This window comes from Apodemus sylvaticus, chromosome 6, assembly GCF_947179515.1.
Source record: "Apodemus sylvaticus chromosome 6, mApoSyl1.1, whole genome shotgun sequence".
NCBI lineage: Eukaryota > Metazoa > Chordata > Mammalia > Rodentia > Muridae > Apodemus > Apodemus sylvaticus.
In genome coordinates this window covers 93,577,937-93,604,229 of record NC_067477.1, presented here as the reverse complement: position 1 = coordinate 93,604,229, position 26,293 = coordinate 93,577,937, and the positions used below count along the sequence as shown (strand labels likewise).

The 26,293-nt window shown below is 41.4% G+C and overlaps 1 protein-coding gene across 1 annotated transcript in view; it reads right to left on the bottom strand.

The window, feature by feature from the left end:
* Nucleotides 1–22,187, bottom strand: part of Sntg2 (syntrophin gamma 2) — a 215,740-nt gene extending 193,553 nt beyond the window's left edge. Inside the window, exon 1 of the mRNA XM_052184744.1 lies at nucleotides 22,015–22,187. Within this exon, the coding sequence (XP_052040704.1) occupies nucleotides 22,015–22,086 (72 nt within the window). The 5' untranslated portion in view covers nucleotides 22,087–22,187. The remainder of the gene's footprint in view (nucleotides 1–22,014) is intronic.
* Between the last annotated feature and the right edge of the window lie 4,106 nt (nucleotides 22,188–26,293).

Below are 26,293 nucleotides of genomic sequence, written 5' to 3'. Positions count from 1 at the left end.
TTGATTTGCTTTCATTCACTGAAGGGGATGTTCGTAACAAAGTGAAGCGGGGCTTGCTCCACAGTGGGATGTTTTGGTAGGAAATGGCGCTTTATCCTTCTAAAAGAAGGGATAAGACAAGACGCAGTAAATGCAACATTTTAGAAGAGTAACAAATATTACAGATTTGCAAGTGCCTGCTGAGATTCATAGTTCAACCAACTCCACTCTCTAACCTTGGGCTACTCAATTTCCCACATGTAATTCAGTTCCCCCAACAGGGCTGTCACAAATATTGTTTAGTTAACATCTATAAGGCTGACCCTAACCTTCCATGTTTATAACAGAGTTGCAGAGGCACTAAGCTGGAAAAGAAGTTTATATACCTAACATCTCTTAATGTGTTTCAAAGATAATAAAGTATTTTCTTTTGTGTGTGTGATGTCAAATATTAAACACTGTGTGCATTTTCTTTGTGTGAATATTCATGTGCACTGGGACTTATGTATATACATATCCATTCGCATGTATATATGTGCACATAGAGAGCCAAAGACATTTCAAGAGTCTTCCCCCAGAGGCTCTCTCCTCCTCCTCTTCCTTCCTTCCTCCCTTCCTTCCTTCCTACATTCATCATCTTCTTTTTTACACAGGGTCTTTCACTGGCCTGAAAACTGCAAGTATGCTAGACTTTATGACTTTTTTTCTGTCCAGTGTGCCCCAGGAATACTGCTTTTCCAGCACTGGGCTTATAAGCACACACTATCATACTTGATTTATTTATGGGGGTTTATGGATTTGGACAATCCAGGACCTTGTGCTCACATGGTACGTACTCTATGCACTGAGCCATTGCTCCATTTTCTGAAACACATATTTTAATACCACACCTATATATTTATTATGCATGCTAGAAAGCACATGGAGCTAAAATTGCAGATAAACATCAGCAGCAAATAGTGAGCTTTGTAGGGACCATTGTGTTCTCAGCAAAACAAGTGATAAACCCAAACTTCTCCTTCTCTTCAATTTAAATATAAAATGGGATGGAAATGTGGGTGTTCTAATCTAAAATTTATCATCTATGGGCTTCCAGCAGTCTCTGTGACTTGGAAACACAGTATTTCCTATGCTGATCGCAGATAGTAGGAAGCAGAATGGAGCCCATGAATTATTCATCTCATAGTCCCATGATGTCCTAGAGGAGGCCATCTCCCTCCACTGCTCATGGAAACCAGCTTCTCTCACCTGTTCACCTATGAAAAGTAGTCCCTCAGTGAGCTGGTATGTGAACAGTTAAGAGGTATGGAACTAAGAATTCATGGCTGAGCAAGGCATATGAAAGTCTCAGAAATGCCAATGAGAGCTGGTAGCCTTATATAAAAACTGTCTAACTTTTAAGGGAATTCATCCATTAGAAGTATCGAATGAGAATTTATCTACTGAAATTTTTCAAGGTTTGATTATTTATTACTCTTGAAGACTTATTTTTGACTGGACTCAGAGACTCAGAAGCAGCAGCTCTCCATGGAGGTCACCCTAGGCTTTTGTTTTTGTTTTTGTTTTTTACAATCTGTCCCCAGTAAAGATTGGGGACAGTTTTTCTTTGGTGTCTTTCATTCTCTTGACCAAAAGTTTAGAATATTCTGAAGCCTCCTCCTTGTTTCTCTTAGTAAGTTGTTTCTTCAGAGCAATATGTTGGCATTCATGCGGCAGGACACACAGAATAAGATACTCAATCCTGGGTGCTCCCTCATCTGCTAGGCACAGTAGTATCAGCCAGTGCAGGAATCAACCTTAATCTGTCTGTCTCTCTGTCTCTCTCTCTCTGTCTCTCTCTCTCTCTCTCTCATCATTTTTACAATAATCTGGTTGAAAGCACTCAGATTGGCATCCTTAAAATGTATCTAAGAATAGTTCTTCTCTTCAGTTTTCCTTGGTCTATAACAGGAATACCCCTTACTCAACAGCAAGAAAAGTCTGCCATGAGTTAACACACCTTGCTTTAAGGGAAAACCTTGTTTGTTATTCCCACTACTGATTCAGAGCATATAACCCTTCCACTTTTTACCCAGAGCATCCACAGCCACATTTGCGGGCATGTGTCTCACAGAAATGGTGAAGCTTGTATTCATCTTCTACTTCAATGAGTTTCTAAAAACTGGTGGCTTCATTTTGACAATGCCAATTACTAGGAGGTGCCACATAAAAACAGAGCTAGCCGTGAGGGCAGGTCACATAGAACAGTCATTTATTTGTGGGTAGAAAACTATGGAAGGTTGAATAAACTCAGACTTGATTCAGTTTATAGCATACACAAGAACTCCTATTTAATTTAAGACAAGTTATTTAGTGGATAAGAATTAAAGTTCTCAATATTGTCTCTGAAAAATATCAGATAGCATTTACCTACTAAACTTGAGCAGAAAAGCAATAATTTTATAGTTCTTGAAAGAGGAATGTTTTAATAATTCTGGAAATGTTTGTTTCGAGTGTGTTCTCAGGTATTTCCTGAGTCTAGGTGTAACCTTTGTAGGAGTAAGGAGAGACACCATTTTCTTGTCCTCTCATATCTGCTTGGACTGTCAATCCCAGGGAATGATTGAATTCATTCATAAAAATATAACCCCAAAGAACATGCATCTATCATAACACATCAAGGCATAAAAAGAGAACAAACAAAGGCAAAGAGAAATAGCAAAAACTGAGCTACACTGGAGACTTCATCTTCTTTCTCAGTAAGTAGTGTAACAAACATTGACTAAAAATCAACAAGGATACAGAAGATATGAACCAACTGCCATACAACTTCATTAGTAATAATTTTAAGAAAAAAACCAAAAAACTGTTTTTGCTTAAAAATATACGTTTTCAGGTACACTTGAAACACTCATGAAGATAAACCATGTTCAAAGCCATCTTACCAATTCTGAAATGTGTGAGGACTAATCTAACACAAAGTGTCCCATTTACACCACTAAATAAATAAGAATCCTGGCTATGCAGAAAGTGTGTCAAATGATTTTGCTATAGTCTATGATGTAACATGTGTTAGAAGAACCACTGTGGGGATCTGAGGACTCAGCTGAGGTGTACCCTAGAAAATCAGCAAGGATCATGCTGGATCAATCTATAGGAGACCTCCTGTGACCTCCTGTGATTCTTGTCTTCCAAAGAATGATAGTATAAATGACATGGGTGTGATGTGCCCACCTAGATCATGGAGCACAGACATCATGGACTTTTGCTGTGCTCATCCTGAAGGGACCTTTTCTATGTCTCAAGAGGGGATGTGTTCTCAGCACAAACCATATCATCTGCACAAATTGCACATAGTCTCTCCCTATTGGGAAGAGAACTGTAGAGACTCTACTGTAATCCAGTGATGCTTTTTTTCCCTTGGAATGTAAAGTGGTTTGATTTTCAAAAAATCAATATAATTCATTATATTAACAGACTAAAAACAAAGAAGTCATGCTATCATCTTAATAGATGCAAAAATACACTTCAAAAAAACTCAAAATATTCTTGTAACAGGAATCCTAGAGGTGGGACGGCCAAGATAGCTCAGCATATAAAGACACTCACTGCCACATCTGATAACCTGATGACCTGAGTCAAGTCCCCAGAACACACATGGTAGAAGCAGAGAGCCAACTTCTTCAAATCCTCAAAGGAGATCTCCTTTAATAAAGATGGCATAAAAATACACACTTATCAATGAAAAACTAAATGCTTCTCCTTTAAGATCAGAACTGAGGCAAAATGACCTCTCCTCCTTTGCCTGTGCAATACTTATACCTGGGGTGCTACAAATTGCAGTAAAGCAAAACTAGAAAGATAGAACAAAAGAATAATATACTAAGAAACAAATACCTTATTCACAGGTAATCTGAGCTTGCACTTTTTAAAGGTCCACAAAAGACAAGAGAAACAGCTTAGTGGTTAACAGTTCCTGCTGATCTTGCAAGGACATGGGTTTAGTTCCCAGGACCTACATAGCAGTTCAAAACCACCTGTAACTTACATTTCATGGCAGCCAATACCCTCCTCTGGCCTTCCCTGGCAACAGGGATGACATGATAAATATAAATCATATACATGTACATATACATATAAATCATATACATGTACATATACATATACATATACATGCATGTAAAACTTTAAAGATGCCAAGGAGATGGGCCTAGTGATTCGGGAATGTCACCCTAGCTCCTTGGGAGGCAGAAGGCTTACAATCCCAAAGACTACTTGGGCTTTATAATGAATCCAAGACCAAGCCGGGTGGTAGTGATGCATGCCTTTAATCCCAGCACTTGGGAGGCAGAGGCAAGTGGATTTCTGAGTTTGAGGCCAGCCTGGTATACAGAGTGAGTTCCAGAACAGCCAGGGCTACACAGAGAAACCCTGTAACAAAACAACAACAACAACAACAACAACAACAACAACAACAATAACAAAATTAATCCAAGACCAGCCTGAGACACTCAGTGCAGCTCTGTCTCAAAATATAAGTAAAAAGAGGGCTGAGGATGAAGTAGCCTGGATGTAGAGCATTTCCTCATGCTCTCAATAGACCAGACCATATCGTATCTCCTCTAATCAAATGAGCCCTTCTTCCCTCAAGTTCTGTCACTCAGGTATTTTGTCACAGTAAATGCAAAGTTACTAAGGCCATCAGACTACAGAAAGCCTGGAGGCACTTAAAGCCAGTGTAAGATGCCCTGGATAAAGTGGTGCTGTTAGAAGGTAAGGCACCACAGCAGCCCACACCAATGTGCCTCAGACAGTCCCCAGTCAGGTTCTCACGGAAACACTTGAAAATATAACAAAAATCACCATTATTAGCTTTGTGTACAATTAATACCAAGAAGACCTGCTTCAATGTAGATTCCTTTCATAGGAACAGGTGAGGTTTTTCTCAGAAATCATAGGCACACTACAGTTATTCATCTACTCAAAGCTGCCTGAAGTTATGAGGCTGCCTAAGCCTTGCCTGTGTCCAGGGATAACAGTCATCTCTGAGCACTGCAAGGAAGAGAGCAAGGCCTTGGAGCTCACCCAAAATTCAAGGAAATTGGTACTTCCCTTGGTAAAAGGAGACACTTAAATGAGACATCTAAGAACAGAGGACCAAAAAATCCTATGAAGAAATGGGGTACAGAGCTAATCAAAGAATTCTCAAACTGAGGAATACCGAATGACTGAGAAGCACCTAAAGAAATGTCCAACATCCTCAGTCATCAGGAAAATGCAAATCAAAACAACCCTGAGAGTCCTCCTCACACCAGTCAAAATGGATAAGATCAAAAACTCAGGTGACAGAAGATGCTGGCAAGGATGTGGAGAAAGAGGAACTCTCCTCCACTGCTGGTGGAATTGCAAGCTGGTACAACCACTCTGGAAATCAGTTTGGTGGCTCCTCAGAAAATTGGACATAGTACTATCTGAGGCCCCTGTTGGATCACTCCTGGGTATATACCCAGAAGATGCTCCAACATGTAATAAGGACACATGCTCCACTATGTTCATAGCAGCCTTATTTATAATAGTCAGAAGCTGGAAAGAACCCAGATGTCCCTAAACAGAGGAATGGATACAGAAAATGTGCTACATTCACACAATGGAATACTACTCAGCTATTAAAAACAATGAATTTATGAAATACCTAGGCAAATGGATGGAACGAGAAAATATCATCCCGATGAGGTAACCCAGTCACAAAAGAACACATATGGTATCCCCTCACTGATAAGTAGATATTAGCCCAGAAGCTCAGAATGCCCAAGATACAATTCACACGAACCTCAAGAATAAGGACGACCAAAGTGTGGATGCTTCGGTCTGTCTTAGAAGGAGGAATAAAATACCCATGGGAGAAGATACAGAGACAAAGTGTGGAGCAGGGACTGAAGGAAAGGCCATCCAGAGACTGTCCCACCTGGGTATCCATCCCATGTACAGCTACCAAAACCACACACTATTATAGATGACAAGTACTTGCTGATAGGAGCATAATATAGCTGACTCCTGAGAGGCTCTGCCAATGCCTGACAAATACAAAAATGGATGCTTTCAGCCAACCATTGTACTGAGCACAGGATCCCCAATGGAGCAGCTATGAAAAGACCCAAGGAGCTGAAAGGGTTTGCAGTCCCATAGGAGGAACAACAATATGAACCAAGCAGTACTCCAGAGCTCCCAGGGATTAAACCACTAACCAAAGATTACACACGGAGGCACCCATGGCTCTAGCAATATATGTAGCAGAGGATGACCTTGTTGGACATCAATGAGAGGAGAGGCCCTTGGTCCTGTGAAGGCTTGTTGCCCTAGTAATGGGGAATACCAGGACAGGGAAGCAGGAGTGGGTGGGTTGGTGAGCAGGGGGAGAGGGTATTGAATAGGGTTTTCAGAGAGGAAATGAGGAAAGAGAATAACATTTGAAATGTAAATAAAGAAAATATCTAATTAAAAAAATAATCTTAAGAAAAAGAACACTCTGAGTTTTCATGGCTGTGAGTCTTTTCACACAACCTTTTCCAGCTGACTTATGGTATCCAGTACAGAGTCACCACTATAACTTACAAAGTTCTGAAGTCAGTTTCAAAAGAAGATGTAATTTGGTTTAGCACGTATTGTTTCCACAGATGTTTTCCTGCCATCTAGTCCAAAACAGCCACTGCTGTAGGCAGTTAAAAAAAAAGAAAAACACTGGAAAGAGATACCAAGCTCAACTTAGTAAAATGAATACATCAAATACTATAAGTCCAATATATTTGCATTTCGAATGTATATATATATATATATACATTCGAAGTTGATCTAGACATATTTATTATTAATCACTAATTTTGTTAATTCAGTTGTGAGCACAACTGTCAAATATCAGAGTGAGGCGTGTGCAGCGTCAAGTGACTTCCACACAAGTCCTCATGCACATCAGGCAATGTGGCAGTCACCTATTCACCTTCTTGGTACTTAGACAAATGGTTTTTCAACATTTTCAAATTTTAAAAAATTATATATCATGTACATAAAAAATTGTCTCTTTGGAGCATGTTCCCTTCCTTATTTACTTTAAGATAAGCATCTATTTTCATTTTAATGCAATTTGGAATTTCTTAGGTCATTCTATTTAAATTTGGATTTAGCATTTTTTTCATCTTCAGACATGCTTTTGTGTTGGAGGAAATTTTAGACCCATGCAATGCTGAATAGTTTTTAAATCATGAGGTCTATCCCTGGGTGTTTTAAAATCTCAAAACACAGCCATAAAAGTTGCAACTTCTAAGCCTCTGAGATCACCAAAAAAAAAAAAAAAAGTGGCATGAACCAGGCATTACTCCAGTTTCATGATAAAAATGAATGAGAATCTTGTTCAAACCCAAAATCACCAATATTCACCCTTATCTGACCTTCCAAATCTCAAGCTACTGAAGGAGTTAGGCCAAGGACCAGGTCAGAACCAGACTCCTGCTTGCTATAAGATGTGTTTATTCTTTATTTGGAGTTAATACTATCTTTTTTTTCCTCTCCTTTTTTTAAACTTTTAGTTTTCTAATTTATATACCTCTTCCCAGTCAAATCCAAAGTCAGGAGAAGGCTCCTCCAATCTCTCTCTTTGTACAATCATCCTATTTTCTTTACTTGGCTTGATTACTTAGCATTGTAAGTAATTAAAGAACACAGCCGTTCCATCCACAGGGAGGCACAGGCTCTGCTTTATAGGTTAAGACATTCATCTCAACTGATTATATCTGTTGTAGAGGCAGATGCCATTTCTAGGAAGCCAGAACCCAAACCGCACTGTTGTACTGTTTAAGGTGATGTAGTGAAACAAATCATGGTTAATTGGAGCATGGACAAGTCATAGCTGCCAGGCAGCAGTGTGTTCCCACTGCCCCTCAGAGCCAAGGCTTCTCTGGGATGGGGAAATCCATCTGTGCCATGCTAAGCTGGATATCCAGTTCAGCCTCTGCTATAGCCAACACAGGACAGCAACTCAGCTCTGAAGCAGCCATCACTGACTGACACTGCTTCCCTGAGAATGTGCTCAGTGAGGAAGCAAAGTGACTCTGCCTAAAACTTAGCCCAAGGAAAAGATGTGCTGGCCTGGAGGGTCCTCAGGAAGCTGTAACTCAGAATTCTGTTTGCTAATCCTCCATTGAGTAAGAAATCTAAACAGATCATCTCCCAGAGTCATGGCCATGAGGGAGATTTCACCATTTCCATTGGCTATTTTCCTTGCCCCTTACAGAAATGACATAAAGAGGGAAGGATTCGGTTGGACTCTTGCCTTGAGGAAGTTCAATCCACCATGGCAAAGGAGACATTGTGGGGAAAGTGGCTCATAGCTGTGACATTGGGAGCAGGAGACTGATGTTTTTAGCTTACAAGGATTCAGGAAGCAGAGACCTTAAGCCAGAACCAGAGCAGACCTTTAACCCTCTGATTCAGAGGTGAGAGACAGCCACTTAAGCCAGAATCATGAGGGAAAGAAATGAGTATGGGGAAATGCAAAAACAAATCAAAGGCAGATGTCTGAAGTCATTGAGTACATGGAACTCCATTTTAGTTCATCCAAGAGTTCTAAAGCAAGGAGGATTTCCCCTTTGCATGCCACAGTAACTTCAGAGATCGCAGAGATAGCATACCTCCAGAAAGAGAGACACTGAAAACTGTCATAGGTTACCATGACCTGTTTAAAACGACCGCAGCTTCCACTACAGCCGCATGCATAACCGCAAGCATTGTTGAGTTGTGGGAATTTGAGAGACCTAGAAGAGACCCTTCTCAGCAGGGACAACAGGTCCTTAAAGATGGCCAGTCTGTTCCACAGCTATACAGGCACCACTCCACTTCTGAGTGCAACTCAGGGGCACCCTGAGGCTAATGTTGCTGTCTTGAGAAACCTCCAAAGTGAAAACATGCACCCTGGTTCACACTAGGGATTCTAAGTAGTCAAGGCTTCCAACTGGACATTTCGAGGAACAAACAGGAGTCCATAGGACAGAGTGAGTTTCCATCAGTCGACTGCTTGTAGATTCACGGACACATGGACAACAAATGTAGGAGTGAAAAATGAACCAAGGTCAGTCTGAGTTCTCACCCTCAGGTCAGCACTATCTGGCCTGAACTGCTCAGCTCAAGGTCATACACAAGATCAGTAACAAAGCAAAATAGGATCACTCCTTCTCAACCCAAGGGCTTAAAAATGTCAACCTACAAGTGTGCACTTCTGCCTTCATAAGAAAGCAAGATTCTCTGAGGCCAACAAAGAAATTGGCAGAAGGGTTGGAAGGGAATAACTGAAATCCCGAAGGCACTTAGTGTCTTCAGAGATCTGTGCCAGGCCTGGTCACCTGTGGGTAAGAATAATTACATAGGGCACAGAGAAGCACCTTTGCTCAGAGACAGCCACTTCATGGAGATCTGCACTTCACCCTAATCAGACAGTGTTTCCATCTCAATCCCTACCCACACACACACATGGTTTAATCACCAGCTCCCCGTCTACCATTGAGACTAATTTTAGCATATAGTGTAGTGTATGTTCATATCAAAGAATGTTTCTGGGTTGTAACATTGGCCAACCTAAAAATGTCTACCTCTTTCTTCTCTCCTCTCCTCTCCTCTCTTCTCCTCTCCTCCCCTCCCCTCCCCTCCCCTCCCTTCCCCTCCTCTCCTCTCCTCTCCTCTCCTGAAGTCATTGAGTACATGGAACCCAGATGTCCCTCAATGGAGGAATGGATACAGAAAATGTGGTATATTTGCACAATGGAATACTACTCAGCAATTAAAAACAATAAACTCACGAAATTTTTAGGCAAATGGTTGGAACTAGAAAATATCATCCTAAGTGAGGTAACCAATCACAAAAGAATACACATGGAATGCAATCTCTGATAAGTGGATATTAATTAGTCAAGAAGCTCTGAATACCCAAGGCACAATTAGCATAACAAATGACTCCCATGAAGAAGTAAGGAGAGGGTCCTGATCCTGGAAAGGCTTGATCTAGCATTGGAGGGGAGTACCAGGACAGAGAAAAAGGAGGGAGGTGATTGGAGAATGGATGGAGAGAAGAAGGTTTATGAGACATATGGGGGAGGTGGAAGAACTGGGAAAGGGGAAATCATTTGGAATGTAAACAAAGAATATAGAAAATAAAAATATATAATAAAAAAACTTATTTTGTCAATACCATTTTTTACATTATAACCTTTTTTGAGTTATAAACCAGTTTCTACTGCACTGCAAATCCTAAACACCAATTTAGATGGTGTTGACTTTAGATATTTTTTTCTTCTAAAGCAATTACAGGAAGTTTATAAGGCCTCAGCCAATTCAGCTTCAAAGAAATGTCATAACTTTACATAAGTTTTAAGATGCCAGGTTTTTTTTTTTACATGAAAATATTGCTCTCTGGAGTTATAACCAAAATACAAAGTAAAAGACAAACTGCAAAAGGAAACAGCCCGAGCATTGCACCCCAGGAAGCCTGGCTTTGAGGAGTCCAAGGCAGGAAGAGTCCAAGTTCAGTGCTTGCCTGGGCCCCATGGTGGGGTCCAGACTCTATGTCAACAAAACATAGACAGTAGAGTAAAATAAACAGCAAAATATACTTTATAAACAGAAGTTTATAAAATCTATCAGAAGTTTATAAAAATCTATCCAAGATGATACTCTAAACATGTATTAAATCAAGTATTTTCCTATAAACTAAATTATAAAGCATTTTTATCAGTTTAACTTTTCCATATTGTAAAATCACATTTGAAACAAGTATTTTTTTTTTTTTAGTTAACTCAAGAGGAAAAATCTTTCTCAAAATTGATAGCCATAATTCTAGAAGTCTTATTCAAATTTCTCAACATTTCCACGGCTGCTTTTTCACAAAATCCTGCCAATAAACAAAACAGCAAATCTGGCACACACCTCTGCTTACATCTCCTCATATGGTTTCACACAGTGTGTCCAGGACACCAGCGTCCACCTTCCCTGAGCTTCCAGCTGTCTCCAGTCTCAGGTAGTGACCCAGAGTGAAAACAGGTGACTTCAAACGCGGGTTCATTTCTTCTGTTCACTCTAACAATTCACCTGTCAGAAACCACCTGGGCTGGGAGCTTTGCTTTGGCTCAGAATTTAGGGGTTCAGCTCATCATGACAGTGAAGGCATGACGGGCATCACTCCAGCCTCAACAGCTGGGAGTATGCGGCAGTTGTTACGAATCTTAGGATGAACCAGGAAGCAGACAGAACAGAATTGGTTCCAGGAGGGGGTGTCACCTTCAAACACGCGCCCCTAGTGACCTACTTCCTTCATCTAGACCCCATTACCTAAGGATTTCCCGGCCTCCCTAAATATCAAGAGTCACTGAAAACAAATATTCAAGCATGAGACTGTGAAGATAATTCAAACCCAAAGACAAACAAAGGACTCCACCCCTCCTTTCTGATCTTCTCATTCCTATTGATCTTGGCTATTAGGAAGTGGCCTCTAACAGGAATGTTTAGCACCGTTTCTCTCAGGTGTACAGAGGATGGAGCAGGGCATCCTGTAGCCAGATCCCTTCTGATGCAGCTGCTGGCTAGACTGTGAAGGACATTCTGTCCTTAATTTACCTAGAAATAGTGAGCATGACCCATGCCCATCTGAGGGGCTGGTGCTACCAGAAGTCCTCCAAAAGTTCTCAGAACCTAGCACTAACTAGGTACATGTTGGCAACCATGGAAATATTTCTGATGGCTTTGAGGGAGGTGTCTATGCTCAAAGGCAATCAAAGGCATATATTTCCTTGAAAACTGCGTCCCTTTTTTATTTAATTTAATTTTTAAATTTTATTTTGGCGTTGAGGATATTCCTTACCAAAGATGATATGTGTAGTTAGGGTTATTATGACCATGTAATTGTGACAATCTGTCCAACAACCACCAAACCTCTTTATATATATATATATACTTCTGTATTCAGAAGATCAAGATCAATTCCTAGTGCTTCTGTAGAGACTTCCTCCCTTTTCAGCTCTGGAAAGATCCCAGGCTCTCTCTGGCTCCCAGCTCTGCTCTCATCTCCTTCCCTGCCTCAGAGTGGCCTCCCAAGTCCTCACCCAGGCTCCCCCACTCCTAGCACCACAGTCTATATCCCTTGTTTAAACACCACTCAGATGATTCCTGAGTGGATCCTCTCAGAATCTTTAACTTAGAAGAAAGCCCTGCAGACCCACTCGTTTATGGAGTTCAAACAGCTGAACATATAAAAAGAGGGAGAATAGTGTTCCTTGAGTTTCTATTTCATGGAAAAGTTTGAAGAGTATCGGTATTAACTCTTCTTTGAAGCTCTGATAGAATTCCCTACTAAACCCATCTGGTCCTGGGCTTTTTTTTTTTTTTTTTGAAGGGAGAATATTAATGACTGCTTCTATTTCCTTGTGGCTTATGGGACTATTTAGATGGTTTATCTGATCCTGTTTTAACATTGGCACATGGTATGTATCTGGAAAGTTGTCCATTTCATCCAGGTTTTCAAACTTTGTTGAGTATAAACTCTTGTAGTAGGATATGATGATTTTTTGAATTTCCACAGTTTCTGTTGTTATGTCTCCCTTTTCATTTCTGATTTTATTAATTTGGATACTGTCTCTGTGCCCCCTGATTAGTCTAAGGGTTTATCTGTCTTGTTGATTTTTTTCAAAGAACCAGCTCCTTGTTTTGTTGATTTTTTGTATAGCTCTTTTTGTTTCTGCTTGGTTTATTTCAGCTCTAAGTTTGATTATTTCCTGCAGTCTACTCCTCTTGTGGGTATTTGCTTCCTTTTGTTCTAGAGCCTTTAAGTGCACTGTCAAGCTGTTAGTGTAAGCTCTCTCCATTCTTTTTGGAGGCACACAGAGCTATGAGTTTTCTCTTAGCACTGCTTTCACTGTGTCCCATAAATTTTGGTATGATGTATCTTCATTTTCATTGAATTCTAAAAAGTCTTTAATTTCTTTCTTTATTTCTTCCTTGACCAAGCTATCATATGAAGCCACAATCATGCTTATAGCTAAACCAAACAAAGACCAAACAAGGAAGGAGAAGTTCAGACCAATCTTCCTTATGAACACTGATGCAAAAATACTGAACAAAATCCTGGCCAACCGAATCCAAGAATACATCAGAACTATAATTCACCATGATCAGGTAGGCTTCATCCCAGCGATATAGGGATGGTTCAACATACGGAAATCCGTCAATGTAATTCACTACATAAACAAACTAAAGGAAAAAAAACACATGGTCATTTCATTAGATGCTAAAAAGGCTTTTGACAAAATTCAGCATCCCTTCATGATAAAAATAAAAGCCACCCAGCGAGTGCCCTACCTGGGGATTCATCCTATAAATAGTCAGCAAACCCCGACACTATGACGAGAAGCGTGTACCAAAAGGAGCATGCCATGGCTGTCTCCAGAGGGGCCCTGCCAGAGCCTTACAAATTCAGAGGCAGAAACTAGCAACCAACTATGGGACTGAGCTTGGGGTCCCCAACGGAGGATCTGGAGGGTGGTCCAAAGGAGCTGAAGGGGTTTACAGCCCCATGGGAAGAACAATGACTTCGGACACCCAGATACCCCAAGACTCCCAGGGACTGAACCATCAACCAAGGGGCACACATAGTTCCAGCCAAAATGTGGCAGAGGAATGTCTTTTTGGGCATCAGTGGGAGGAGTGGTCTTTGGTCAGGTAAAGGCTCAATAGAGGCTACAACAAAGGGAAACAGATGGGGACGGGAAGTTGGGGGGAGGTGGGACTATGTTGGGTAGAGGGGCATATACATGGAGGCAGGGGGTGGGAGGAGGGGTAGGGAATCATTGGGGAGGGGGGCTTTTGGGAGGGGGGAAATTGGGAAAGGTTTTACCATTGGCAATGTAAATGAAGAAGATACTCAATAAAAACAATGGAAAAAAAAGAGGGGAAAATGGTGGGTACCAACAGCTGGAGGAGAGAATAGACATGTACATATCTTAAATGCCTTGGATACATAGAAACATGCTCATATACACAAAATGATAAAAATGGGAAGTGATACATGTTACATAATTTGGTTTTGTAGTTAGTATACATGGTATTCATGTAATGAAGATCATGCTACATACTTTGAATATATACATATATACATAAAACACTTAAAATTATAAAGAAATTACATCTCAATCATATCCTCTGAATAAGGTAATATTAACCACACACAATTTAATGGCTGTTAAGATGTGGCTTTAAGTTTAGGAGACCATACTTCTACTCCCTATAGAAGACATATGGAAAGGCAGAGAGGAAGACTTCCCAAACGTATCAAATACTTTGCCAAAGAAGCCTCAGTGGGAAACCTTAGCTCAGTTTGTCAGAATCCAGCTGCCTTTCGCAGGAATAGTGATGGTTCTAGGTTTGGAAAACTGCAGGAAGTCACCAGGCTCTGGACTCGCTTCTGACAAAGGAGTACAATGATGGCCATGATGTCACACAACTCCACAGGAGTGATGATGGCCAGCCACCCTTACTGAGATGATCCAATAGGGACAAACCTACCAAACTGCATAAGACACACTCTTAGGGACTTGTCCAAAAAGTGAGAATCAAAACTGTGGACACATCGGGCAGGAGAGCAATAATCTGCCTTCAGATCAATAAGGTCCCTAAATGTACCTGTGCCACCTTCTGTGTGTCCCCTGTCTTTCTGAGCAGGCAGTAGAACCCTGGATCTCTTCCACTATGAATGTGCAAAGGAAATAGAAACCTTGGCTTTAATAGCCACAGTTCCACAGAAACAGGTGTATTGTGTACATGTATGCTCTGTATAGTGAATGGGCATATGTGTTGACTAAACATGTGTGCTACATGTCTCTTACCCACCTGTTTGTTATGAGTTGCAAGCATGTGTGAGGTGTACAAGTGCTATGTGTTTTTGTATGTATATAACTTATATGAATGCTAATCCACATTCTGTTTATAGCATATACATTGTGCAGACATACAGACACGTATGCTATGTACAGGCACAGATACAGAGAAAGGTAACTGTTATATCCATGTGTGTACTATGTGTACATGTTGTGTCTGAATATATATAATGTGCGCTGTTTGTATACACATTTTGGCATGTACAATAGTTATATGAAGCATGCAAGTGTGTGATGTACAGGCATAGCATACATGTGTAACTAGCACATTTATAATGCATGTGTACCTGTGTGGTGCAGGCTGCGTACAAACCCCTCAACTCTATCCCTGCCTCTGAGGCTGAGCAGGCAAGTCTCTGTTTACTCTCAGCTCTGTATTCTCTTCCTCTCAGCCCCCACACCAGCTGTTCCTTTACTTCCTATACCTCTGCTTCTCAAATTATTGACTGGCTCACCTACCCAAGCCAAAAAAAAAAAAAAAAAAAAAGCCACCAAAGATGTAGAGCCACTCCCTCTAGGCCTCCTTGATGAGTGTAATCATTAACCTTGCTCAAGGATGTGCTCCTATATCACAAAAATCTTCCCTCTACATTAGCTATAAAATGTGCACAGCTTCTATGTTTCCTTTCTCCATATGCAAACCTCTCTCAATAGCCTCTGCATATATTTCTGGCTATTCTAGTCACAAGCATGGGCAAGGAATCTGCTCATTTAGGTCTTCAGTCTGTCAGGAAGCCAGCCAAACACAATGGCACACACCTGTAACCCTAACACTCAGAAGACATAAGTAAGAGAATCAGATGTTTAAAGTCGTCTTACACTACCTGTGGACTCCAGTGTCTTAAAGCAACAACAAGATAAATAAAGTTCTGTAGTCAGACAGGGGCCGGAGCCAAGTCTGTATCTGCATCCCATCATCGTCCTGCGTGTCTTTAGTTTACAGTATATGAATGGACCACAAGTAGCTCAGTCACATTCACAATCACACAGCATTTTCTAAATGGTAGATTCTCCAGCATCACAAATTCTCACTTTCTAGAGATTGATGGGTTTACTCACCATGCACACTCTCAATCCCTCTCTCAGAGCACAGGACATATTTACTATAACTACTGTTTCTGATTACACCAAAAAAAGAAACTATCTATCTTGTTGCAAACACAACAGCTGAAAAAAGAAAGCTGGAGTTGAAGTTCTACTATGAAACAAAGAATGTGTCAAGCAGATAGACTGTCCTTCTGAGATGTTTAGCACCAGACAAAAGATAATTCTTGGTGGAAATGGACACAGTGGTACCAAACACAGGCTATACTTTAAACTGTTAATAAGGTGGCCTTTTTTTCAATATATAGAAATAAATAAGAGAATGTAACTAAAGCCGACAATGTCAACACCAGCATGCGGTTATAAACAGGCTGTTTCTGGCCCCTGTGGAGTCTGGGCATCCCAGGTTTAAGGTAGGAGAAGTAATTTCACAACACTAGGGACATAATGAACACTCTATGTAATTACAGTGCAAAAAGTCAAACTGATAGAGCCATTTGGAGAAGTATAATTACCTGAAGAAATCACTAAGACAATCTTTAGCACTGGGAACAGAATATATTACATTTAACCATTAGTGGTTGTACTGACATATAAAATTAAAATGTAGCTACTGTAAAAATAAAATGGCATGATTTTAGTGAAACATCAATAAGCTAATAATAAGTGTAAAGTAAGTGATTGGTTCAAAAACAAGAATTGGAGTTTTTCCCCTCTCATTCACAGTCATAACTGCAATGAATAAACAGTGGAATCAAGTGACACCTCAGACTTAACTCCTCCTCCTCCTAAGTAAAAGGGCATAATCACCACTCAGTTAGAGCTACTACTGTTATCAGAGCTCGGGCGGTCCCTTCCTAAATGCCAGGCACAGGCACACTGCTCCTGAAGATATCACATAGAAGCCTCTGAGAAGAGCACACAGACAGCAGTGGGCACTGGTGGGAGGTCCTGGCTGCAGCAGCCACTCGAATGAGCCAGTGATAGGGTAGCTGGGGCAATGCCAGGCTAGCATGACTGTCCAGGAAATGAGCCTTTCCAACAAAAGCTGGAAAATCAAAGCCAAAAGTTCAGAGGGCATAGTCTAAGTAGTCAACACATTGACTCTACAATGCTCAGACATGTGGACGTCAGAGAGGAAATGCAATTCAGGGTTTAGTAGAAGGTAAGCCTTGAAGATATTTTCTATGAACCCTTAAACGGAGCCGGTCCAATCAGAATGGCTATAGACAGCTTGGGGGGGGGGGCATGGAATGAAACAGTAGCATAGTTTGGGGAGCCCCTGTGACCAGGTCAATAACAGACAAGAGGTTATGCAAAATAGCTTCCAGTGGCTATGCTCTATACCCTAGTGTGAAAACCCATTTGAGGCAGTCACCATATTGGGTCAGGAAGAGAAGAGGAACAGTGATCAATACACCCTAAAGCTGAGAATCTGCCTGCAGACAAAGGCACAGAGGTCCAGGAATGGGGCCATGGGGTCAGCCCTGTCCTTAGGCAGGTGACAAGCTCAGCAAGTTGAAAACAGCATGACACCTCTTGCCACAGGGAAAATCAGAATCAATCTGAGACACAAGTTGGGGGTGGCCCACTCCCTCTCTTTTACCTCATCTTGGAAAGGGCAAGGGGAGGAGGATTTCTTTGTTCAAATACTAAAAGCTGAGTCACCCAGCAGTGTGGGAATGTCCTAGATGCAAAATATTTGTGTCTCATGGAAAATAAATTATAGATTTTATTGGGATCACTGACAATTGTACCACACTCCACAAATATGGACTGTTTATTATGAAACTGGGTTGAATCCTATGGTTATATATTACCTATAACAAAGTACTACCACTTAGATCTCTGAATCAGTTCTAGGAATGAGATTCAACGGTGTTGTGTGGTTTTTCCATCTAGTTACTTTAATTAAAATAAAAATAGATACATTTATTCCTCATCAGTCAGGGCTTAAATGAATTTACTACTGTCTGGAGTGAGGTGTGCATTTCTTCCTGGAGCTGGGGTCCAAGGGACAGTGATGAGAGAAATAAATCCAAAAACATGAAAGTCGATGACCACAGAGACACACTCAGTGGTTTTAATATCGCATGTGATTGTATTTATCGTAATACAAATCAGTGCTGTAACCAAGTGGAATCTATCCAAATGTCAAATGGATTTTGGTACCTATCCAAGCTGGGTAAGTCAAGATGCTGACAGTTTAGAATCAGCGTTGTTCTTTCACAATACAAAACATTACTGTAAATATTAAGGCAGATAATATGTTAGGCAGGTAGAGAAAAATGAAGATAAAACAGGTTAAACAGAATGAATATTTAGCGATTTTGGAGTAAGTAGTCTCTGAAATTAGAATACCTTTATGTGTTAAAAATATAACCTGACATTTTTATAACTTTGCAATTGCAGCCTTAAATAAGTTAAAAAGGCATAGTCATTTTCCTTAAATCTTAATTATTTGCCTAATAAAAATGTAACAGATGAATAATAATACCAGATCTGAAAAGAAATATTTAACAAGGAAATTCAAACTGAAAAAGAATCACATAATCCTCACAGCACTTTTTAATAGCGTGTGTTGAAGCGTGCAGGATGGTAGAGTTTTAGTTGTCACTGGGCAGGACAGGATTTCAGAGCTGCTCTGTGTGTCCTTGGGGGCAGAGAAAAACAGCCAGAGCTCCCAGAGGAAGCCAGGAATGGCCTTGAGGGGGGATCAAGTCCGCAAGGGGAGCTTAGTGCAGAAATAGAAGGGGATAAGCCGGCTTCCACAGTCTGAATGGAACTCAAGTAGGGCCTAGGAGACAGTGCCACCTCCTGTTAGCAGAAAATAATGCAACTTTCCAATCCCATGTGAGCTCAGGGCAGCAGTGGTTTTGGACCCAAAGGGAAAGACTCACCAGTATAAAACCCAAGTGCCTTTTCGTTAATGTCTTTTCCCTCAGAAGGCCTTTAGAAACCTTCTTTATTTCACTTTATGTAATGAAATTGCTCAGTCTAACTGAATAGCCAGCTTCTGAGAACCAGCACTACCTAAATGTATGAATAATGTATGCGTGTATCATAACATCACAATGTACTGCACTGACATATAAGTTATATGGAAATTGTAATTTTTAAATGACAGCTAATTGTTAAGGGTGACTGGTGTCAGAATGCAAGTGACCAATAAGAATTGCTCTGGAGAGTTTCCAGGTGAGGAGGGGCTAAATGGGCTTTCCAGGCTGGGGTTGCTAGTTTTCTCCAATGCTAATCAGTGAGCCTCTCTTTATACTGTAAGTACAGTGCAACCCCTGGGTAGCAGCACAACACAGCACAAGGGAGAAGGAAGGAAGGGGAAGGAGGGGTAGGCCCTTCTTCTGAGGAACTCACCCTGTCTGATGTGATTAGTTATATATGCTCACATTTTAGAGCACAAAGCTCTAGAAAGGTAACTATTTAATAACAAGGGATCTGGATGCAATGGCTTCCCCCCTCTTGTTCTTCAGTGACACCTCCTTTGGCTTCTCAAAAGTGTGTTGTGGGGGGGGGGGAGGTGCGAGCTGTCCTGCAATATACATCTAGATTAAAACTGAAAACTATACAGATAAGTAGAAATAAGAAGTTGTTACATATATTTCAGAAAAAAAGAAAAAATTAATTTCTGATATTTTTGACAAGTAAGTATAGCTTTCTAAATTAGGTCCTGTTTGCATGTTCACCATGAGACTGTATCCTGGTAAAAATCAAGTAACTCCCTGTTTTAAAATACATGAGTTTGGCCTATGATGTCACAGGCACCAAAAGAAATGCTATTGGTGAGATCAAAAGTGTCTGAATGAAAGAGGACATGTAACAGGGGCAGGAAATGAAGGGGAGTATTGGGATCCTACAGCGCCTGTTTAACTTATCTCTGCAGTAATAGCAGCTGTGAAAAAAATGGCTAAGTGATTCCATTACGAAGTGTACCTCAAAACGACTAGAAATCTCTTCACTTTCCCACTGGCAGCATAGATCATCCTATGAATTTACAGCTTACAAGTTCACACTGTTGTGTATTGAAGGGTGACCACTTAAAAACAGAAAAAAAATACTCAGGAAACACAAGTCCTGCTGTGAACTGCAGACTCTCAGTCTATGGAATGGTTGATTCTCAGAACAGAACTTTAGGAAATGACCTAACTCAGAAAATGTGTGTGAGACACCAAATTTGGCCCAATTGCTATTATTCAAACAAGCAGCCATTATAATGAATACATTATACTTTTGACATTAGAGAGAAAAATTAAAAGTAGGACTACATTAGATCCAGTACCTTTTTTTATATAATTATTTTTCTAAATAGATGCTCTTAAGTTCTGATAACTGAAACAACTGCATAGCTAGGCATTGCAAGTTCAATAATGTTATGCACAGTAATGGTTAAGAAACTGCAGAATTCTTCAAAGATGTCTATGCTCCTGGGATTTGTTAGACACCATCCACTAGAGGTTCAAGTACTGCAGCATGAACTGCAGTTAACACAATCCTGGGATACTAAGAATGTGTAAATGTCAGTCTTGGCAGATTTAAATACAACCCCAAACCTCACACTCTGGGATTTAGCACTACATTATTGCAAAAAGTTCCCTTCAAGTACAGTTCTGATGGGCCATTTCACATTATCAAGGCTCCTGTGACACATGAGGTCTTGAACAGGTCTAGCAACTTAGTGATTGACATGGAGTTCAACAAGCTTATTTGAAGGCTTCCATGTAATGCATGCACTTAAAACTGAAGTCTGCCAAAACTCACGGATAGGTTCAAAGTAAAACAAATTACTTTAATCCGTCCTCTAATGATAACAGTTACTAACAAGACTTGTTGCAAGAATATTTCCCAAAATGCACTGTGGGAGGACATTCTATTAAAGTCCTGAGAATAAATACATCAGAAAGCCAGTGGCACTTGCTTCCTTCTGTTTCCAGGTAATCTAAGTGTATTTTCTAAGGTATAAGTCTCATCTGCTGTACTTGGGTAACTACTCACATTACAAAGTATTAAAAAAAAATAAAACAAACAAAAGGCAAAATCCCACCACATTCCACACAAAATGTTGAAGATGTTGAGGTACTCTCTAGCATGGTTCAATTTGCAAAGCAGATACACTGGTTTCACCACATTAAACACATCATTGTGCAATAGCTAATTCTGAAGCATTGTGACTGGGCAGTCCCAGCCTACAGTCTTAGAAACCTTTGTTACCCTAAAAGGACCTTTTTCTCCTGTAGTGCTGAAGGTTTGGGCGTTTGAGCAAAGTTAAAAAGGAGGCGTGACTGCACCCCAGGGCACATGCACCCAGCTTCCTAAGGGCATGATAAACAGCTGCTGTCTTGCACCCTTTCCAGAACACTTGGTTGTTCTGTGTGGGTGGCAACTTGAAGGTTTCCAAGAACTTTCCGTTTTTGTTTAAATCAACATTTCAGGGTTTTGTCAATCAATAGTTTCGTTTTTTAAAAATGGGAGTGGGGATGGGGGTGGTAGGACCTAGAATAGACTTTTAAAAACACGTTGCAAAGTTGGCCCATCGGCATCCTCTTGGTTTCTGGGAGATATTGAGCTGGTGGTCCAAGCCATAGGCAGAGGCAGAGGCCGTTGGCACCACACCTCATGGAGGGGACAAGAACCCCTGCATAGTGCCTGAGTTGCTGCAAGAGACCCTGCCTGGGACCAGAGAGACCACTCCTTGGAAGAAAGGCTGGGCAGAGCCCAAATCCCATGATCTGGAAGACCTTAGTTACCACGCAGTAAAGGAAAGCACCTGTGCCCCATGACCCAGATGTTAAAGATAAGAAAATAAAAACCTGCAGGCTGGTAACTGTGATGCAAGGAAGACAAGATTGCAGTGCCCAGGGGCTAGTGTTATCCACTAAGCCCAGGGCCCAGAGCCAACCCCCAGCCCACAAGAGCCACCCGGAAAGGGGGACACAAGGACTCAAAGAAAGGAGGAGGCGCTGGGAAAGGAGGGTAGGCAGGAAGACTGAAAGGACTCAGAGGTTGAGGAAGAGGGCCTCCAGGGGACCCCACTCACCCGCGCGGGCACCAGTAGGTGACTAGGACGCCCGCGGGGGGCGGCCAGGGACTGCGATCCCTCGGCGCTCATCGCCGCCCACGCGGCTAGGCGTGCGCTTCGGGCTCCGGAGCTCCTAAGTCCAGCGCCAGTACGGCGCCCGCGCCCCTCTGTGGACGGGCTGGGGCGGACAGAGCCAGCAGCCACTGCGCTAGCAAGCAGGGCAGGCACGGAACCCCGCCCACCTCGCAGCAGCCCGGCCCCTACTACTCTTCTCACCGCCCACCAAGCCCCGCCCGTTACCATCAAGCCCCGCCTCATGCCCGGTAACCCCGCCCATCAGCTCTGCCCTTCCACCTCCAGTCAGTGATGGTTGAACTGGTTTGTGAGAGCTGTAAAGCCAGTTCCCACTCTTTGCGGGGACCATCACGTCTCCCACCTTGGTCAGCCAAGTACAAAGCTGAAACAGGCTCAGATGCGCGCCTCCCTTAGGACTGGAAGGCTAACCGGGCACCTGGGCCATTGGGTACCAGGAAGCTATTCCCAGTGGATTCTGGTGATACCATCACTGGTACTTACAGATGCTTCCTGGCCACTTCTGCTGGCAAAGCTTGTTAGATTTTGAGTGTAGTGGTGCTTTTCCCTGATAATAGCCTTGGATCCTTTTGGTCCAACACCTTTTGGTGTTACAGGATTTCCACCCCATAACCTAGCCTGGCTACCCTAAGGACCTGCTTTCTGGGAAAAAAAAAAAAAAAAAAAAAAAGAAAGCATATGAATGTACTAAATCCTTCAACCTCGGTGGTCTCCATTCTGTACGCCTGTCTTTTCCTCTCTTGGCATCTACTTAGACTCCAGTCTTCACTCTGAGGACACTCTGGAGCCTGGGCCTCCGATTTCACTCTGCCTCCCACACGTTCCAAAAGGGCTCCAGCATAGTCACCAGTCCCAGTTAAAAGTGTCCCTTATTTAATCAGATTTGTGTCAAAAGAAAAGCCATAAAAGTGACACTGGGTTTTATAGATTCACATCTTACTTGTATAAATGTAAATAAAAACTAGTCTGAGCTAAAAATCTGTGCCTGTCTGCAGCCTCATCCAAGGGTTGCCAACACTTGAATAAAAAGCAAACCTATATTTTCCTCCCTCGTATACCCCAGCCCTATCATTCACAGGCATGAATGTGCCAGTGGACAGTGCCCTTAGATGCTTATCTTGACTTTACTGCTGCACTGTTAGGAAAAACTGGCAGTCTTATGTGAGGTTTTCATGGCCCACAATGGACTAACAAACGTGGAACAAACCCTGCATGGCTGAAACCTGAGCAGCGCTGGGTTTGTGACCCAGCAGGACAGGAGCAAAGCTCTCCAGATCCCCGAGTCTTATCTATCTTCTGCCTACAATTCCCAGGCTTTGGTTCATGGACAAAGAGGGTTACAGCCATTCTTTTATGCTTTCCCAGTATAAAAAGCTTGCCTTAGATGACTGGACAAGGAATGTTTAGGCATTTTTGTTTGTGGAAAGCCCTAGCACAAGAATGAGATCACACAACTCATTTGAAGTTGCATTTTGAAAAGTATATGAGTTCAATCTCTGAGAAATCAGAGGTCTCAAGATAGACTTTTACCTGAAGACTCATCCCATAGTCTGAAGGAGAGACAAGCATGCAGCTCTTCATCATGTTAGAGTGGGCAGACGATGTTAGTTCAAATTTTGCAAGTAAAAAAAGGGGGGCATCTATTGCTGAAATCTAAGCTAATTATTAACTTGTGTCTTTCTTGGTGCTCTCTAGAGCCCTTTCTGGGCTCACTCCATGATTCTTGATTCAGAATACTTGATGTGCACCAGGGCTGCCTTGGGAAGCTATACAGTTCAGGCTTGAACTGTAGTTTCGCAGATTTTGTGCATCAAGAGCTAGGGTTGCTCATAAGAGTTCTGCTACTTTGTTTCTAAAACAGTGGGGATCCAGTTCAGAAAAGTTAACAGTGACACTGACCACCCAAAAAACCCAAGCAGGCCTACGTGGTGAGACTTGCCTACAGTTTGACTCAGAAGTTTCCATGGTGCAGGTACAGTTCCTTTTGGAATGTTCCCCAAAGTGACTCAATGTCTCCTTAACTATTAACTCCAGTTGACAGGAACATGGCAAATGTAGCAGCACACACCGTCGTGATAGGAAAGCCATGGCACTGGGAACTTGGGTGAAACTGGTACATCACATCTGCAGTCAGGAAGAAGGAAGAGATGAATACTCGGAGCTCAAGTCAATTTCTCCTTTTTATTCAGTCCACGACTCCACAACATACATTGGTGCAGCCTACATTCAGAGTGGGCCTTCCCACCTCACTTAAATCAATACAGAAACTCCCTCACTAACACGCTCAGATGTCAGAAGACAGCCCCGGAATGGAGATCAGTGAGGACAATTCTGAGTGTTTGTGGGACCCCAGGGACCCAGTCTTGGACACATGGGCCTAGGGGATATTCAACACCCAAATGTAGTCCCAACCCTCTGTATGAAGCCTATGCTTCAATATCAGATTTTCTTTTGCTAATATAGCAAAGACTGATTCAAATTATACAGATTTTTCTAATAATGTCTATTCTAATAATGTCTCTTTTTTGCTTTGTTTGACTCTAGGTCTAGCTCTGTGTCATGTGTTACTATGCCAGGAATTGCTTCAATCTTGATATTTTGAGTTTATTTGAACTCTCTCTCTGGTTTGATTTATTAATATATACTTTTAGGGCTATCACAATACATCAAACTAGAAAGCAAGATGCTAAATGTTGATGCCCCAACTCTCATCATGTTAACTAAATCACTTGGTTAAGTTAATGACTACAGACTTACCCACTATAAAATTAAGTAATACATATTGTAAATATTAAGTAATTTTTTGACCATAAATGTGAATTGGGTCCCGCAATTCTGAAATAAAATACTTCAAGAATGAGTAACTGTTTCACATAGTATCTGTGGCTCAGGAGTTTAGAGTTACTGGCCATGAATGTTTTCTGGACTCAGGTGGCCTTGGAATTATGTTCAGGTCACAATCCTTCTCCTCCAGTTACCTTCAAGGAATGCATGATAACAACTGATCTTCCTCAGAACAAGCAATAAGGTATAACCTCCAACTGCTATATGGTCTAACTTCAGAAAGTACCCACAGTACTGCCAGGAAGAGAGACTGTGAGTTTCTCATGGGCACTGTTCAGTCCTTGTGTGAAGAAATAGGAACTGCACCAGCAGGAGTGAATCCCATAATGGGAACTGCAAGATCATGTGTGTGATATTGGATAGTTGAGATGTCCAATGGTGTGATCTTTGATCATGTTCATCACTGAGAGTTGAATGATGAACTTTTTATAGTTTCACTGTGTGCATATGTAGGTGTGTAAGGGGATGTGCACTAGGCTTGTATTGATGATCATTTGAAAAGTACTTTGGCTTTTCGCTCATCTGTTTTACTATTTCCTTCCACTTTGTACAGGCTTAATATCTTGGATTCTTTATGTTTATTGGGAAGGATACTCAGCATATTAATGCTGTCCTTCCTTATTTTCATAAGCTGTCTATTCATGCTATAGCTTTTTCAAGCTTAGTTTTTATAACTTTATTAAATATTAATTATTCTTATGACTGTTTTAATTGATATTTATAATTTTAATCTGTCAAATTTAAGCTGACAAACTTTCATTTCCCATATTCCTATATTTAATTATTTTCAACTAAACAGGTTTTATTGCTTTTTTATTAAAAGTCAAAATTCAGTCAGATTTGTCAACTCTGTTTTTCTGTCTCTAGCCATTTTAAATCAGATTATCTTGTCATTAACCAAGAGGTATAATAAGGTTTTGAACCCAGTTTGACCTCTGTAATTTTGGAATAACATTATTTTACATGAGAGAGTTTAGGATTGTAGTGTTACCTTCATGAAGTAGATTATGCCATGAACTTTCTCAGAGATGCAGAGGCTGACATTATCTGCGGTATAGCAGATGACCACACAGGGGATGGACAGTGGTGCAAGCAGGTGTGTGGGTCACTAGCAGCACGGGAGGAGCTTTGCCTTGGCTCCTCAGATGACCTGATGACGCTGCTTTGAGGACTGAGAGTCCAGAGAGGGTGGAGATGGAGTCCTGCACGCTGTCTCCAGGGAGGACAAGTGTGAGAGAACACCTTTGGCCGTGCTGACTAATCACATGGAGAGGAGAGAGAATGAGGCTCTGCGGGTGACCCACCTACATGTGAGGTTGTACAGAGGGTGGGGGAGGCAGCTGAGATAAGTTAGGAAATG